Raw genomic sequence first — 2500 nt, 5'->3', positions numbered from 1 at the left:
GTGTGTGTTTATAAATGTATATATATATATATATATATATATGTGCATATATATGTATATATATAATGTATATCAATATATAAATATATCTATATGAATATATATATATATGAATATATATACATATATACATATACATATATACATATACATATATACACACGCACACATACACACATATACACATACATATACATATACGGACACACGCACATGCACACACATATACATATATGCATACATAAACATATATACATATATACATATATACATATATACATATATACATTTATACATTTATACATTTATACATATATACATATATACATATACATTCACATACAGATACACATACACATACACATACACATACACATACACATACACACACACACACACACACACACACACACACACACACACACACACACACACACACACACATGTGTATACATGTATATGTATGTTTATATGTATATGTCTATTTTATATATTTATATATTTATATATTTATAAATTTAAATATATATGTATATATTTAGATACATATGTATATACTCATATATATGTATATATTCATATATATATATATGTATATATATGATTGTTAAATTGTGTGAAATGTTTTCTATATGTCCTGTCTATTTTTTTCCCTTTTCTTATTTATTCTTTTTATAATGCTAATGTTTTTTTCTTGTGTCTCCATTATTTACTCTTAAGGTTATTGTTTTTATGTTGTTATCAAAAGTCAGCAAAATATATTTTAAAGATGGCATTTTATAGCATATATTTTTAGGTCAAGACTTCATTCATAATTTGTTTTATATTTCTGTTTTTTTTTTCTTCTTTCTGACACAAAAATTGTTTCACTCAGTTCAGAGTCCATTGTGAAACTTAGTATATATGCATATATAGTAGTGTAATGCATGCATTTATGGATACTCAGTTAAGCAACTTGGAAATGAGAGGTAAGGTAAATAGTGCACTGGAGATTTTCTTATATGAATTTCTTATAGACATTTAAAGAAAAATATTGTTCACTACCATTATTTCATTTGTATATTTATAAGAGTGAATGTAATGGCTTTTATGTATTTGTTGATGCATATTTTTGTGATACAGCATTCAGAGATTGCTGTAATTTATTCTGTTGTTGCATGTATTTATGTTTGTGTTTGTGAGAGGAAATGTATACTCATATCATACATATCATAATAGAAAATGTAAGTAGGAGCGACGATATCAGAGGTAAAATTACAGAATAAAACAAAGCTTATTGTATTTGTTGTGCATAATGCTTTTATAAATATATTTTTTGTGGGAGGTAAGTTAACTATTCATGATAAAAATGGGGCTACTTGTATTTAGATTTAAGACACTTATAATTCAGATGTATTGGGTCTGTGGTAGCTTCATATGCTTGCATACAGTACTTTATGCTTTTTAGGCATTCTTTACTGTCATAAATCAAAAGAGTATGGCCAAGGTATCCACCATGAACTCTTATCTGTGCATGTGACAAATACAAAAATTCCTTTTCCACAATGTAATTTAGCACGGAGACAGGAACAGTGATTCAGGATTCAGGTATTTTCAAGTGATAGCTTACTATTTCTTACCTGTTTCTAAAAAGCTGATGCACCTTCATGTTTGAGCTACCTGAAAGTCAGAAAATAGCACATTATAATATTTTGGTCATGTCCAACAGCTTACACCTGCCGGCCAGACCAGTTCCGCTGTGAGAATGGAGAGTGTCTTGATGCCAGCCAGCGTTGCAATGGAAGGGAGGAATGCAATCGTGGGGAAGATGAACGAGGTTGTGGTAAGTTGCATTTGTCTGTGAAAAGCTTTAAAAAAATGCTATTGAGCCTTGTATTATGATGGAAGGTTCACTATATAATGTTGTTTATTTAATTACAAATCAGTTCATTTTGTTATTGCCCAGTTGGAATGAGTGAGATGAGAATGAGAATAAGGTGAGTGAATAAGTAAATTACAATGATATAGAATCATTGTAATGCACAGAAGTGAAATGCGTAGCATTTATCATATATCTATATAAGTGTACATGACATTTTTTGATCTTATAAAATATATTCTTGGAAGACGTGCAAGAGTTCTTGAAATAATTAAAGTGAATTAGAATCTTTTTGCTACTGTTACTTTAACTTTTAAGGTTTTAGTAATTTGTGGGATAATGTGTGATACTGATAAACTTGTGTATTTTGTTCATGTCTGTTTATCATGTATATATGGTCATGTGCAATTTTAGCACTTTAGCATAAATGTGTGATTTATAATGTCTTGGTTCAATTGAAATGGGGACATGCAGTTAATATTTTTAGAATTGTTATCAGTTACACAGCATGAGACACATTAGACATTTATGGAATGCGATGGAGAAGTTTACTCTGTTTGGAACAGGTCCGTTCGAGTTCCAGTGTGATAATGGACAGTTCATAGATCAACAATACAGATGCAATGGTGTTGTTGAATGTCC

General features: G+C 29.1%; 1 protein-coding gene across 33 annotated transcripts in view; it reads left to right on the top strand.

The window, feature by feature from the left end:
* LOC125037396 (basement membrane-specific heparan sulfate proteoglycan core protein-like) overlaps positions 1 to 2500 on the top strand; it is a 362744-nt gene that overhangs the window by 238091 nt on the left and 122153 nt on the right. For 26 of the 33 annotated variants that reach the window (XM_047630535.1, XM_047630533.1, XM_047630526.1 and 23 more), the window contains 2 exons: positions 1709 to 1822; positions 2425 to 2500. The exon at positions 2425 to 2500 is cut by the window's right edge and continues 29 nt beyond it. In XM_047630535.1, the coding sequence (XP_047486491.1) occupies positions 1709 to 1822; positions 2425 to 2500 (190 nt within the window). The remainder of the gene's footprint in view (positions 1 to 1708; positions 1823 to 2424) is intronic. The other 7 variants (XM_047630537.1, XM_047630530.1, XM_047630529.1 and 4 more) reach the window with 1 other exon arrangement.

The sequence above is a fragment of the Penaeus chinensis genome, chromosome 23 (assembly GCF_019202785.1).
Source record: "Penaeus chinensis breed Huanghai No. 1 chromosome 23, ASM1920278v2, whole genome shotgun sequence".
Classification (NCBI taxonomy): Eukaryota; Metazoa; Arthropoda; class Malacostraca; order Decapoda; family Penaeidae; genus Penaeus; species Penaeus chinensis.
The sequence above is the reverse complement of the archived record's forward strand: the minus strand, read 5'-3'. Positions and strand labels throughout refer to the sequence as shown.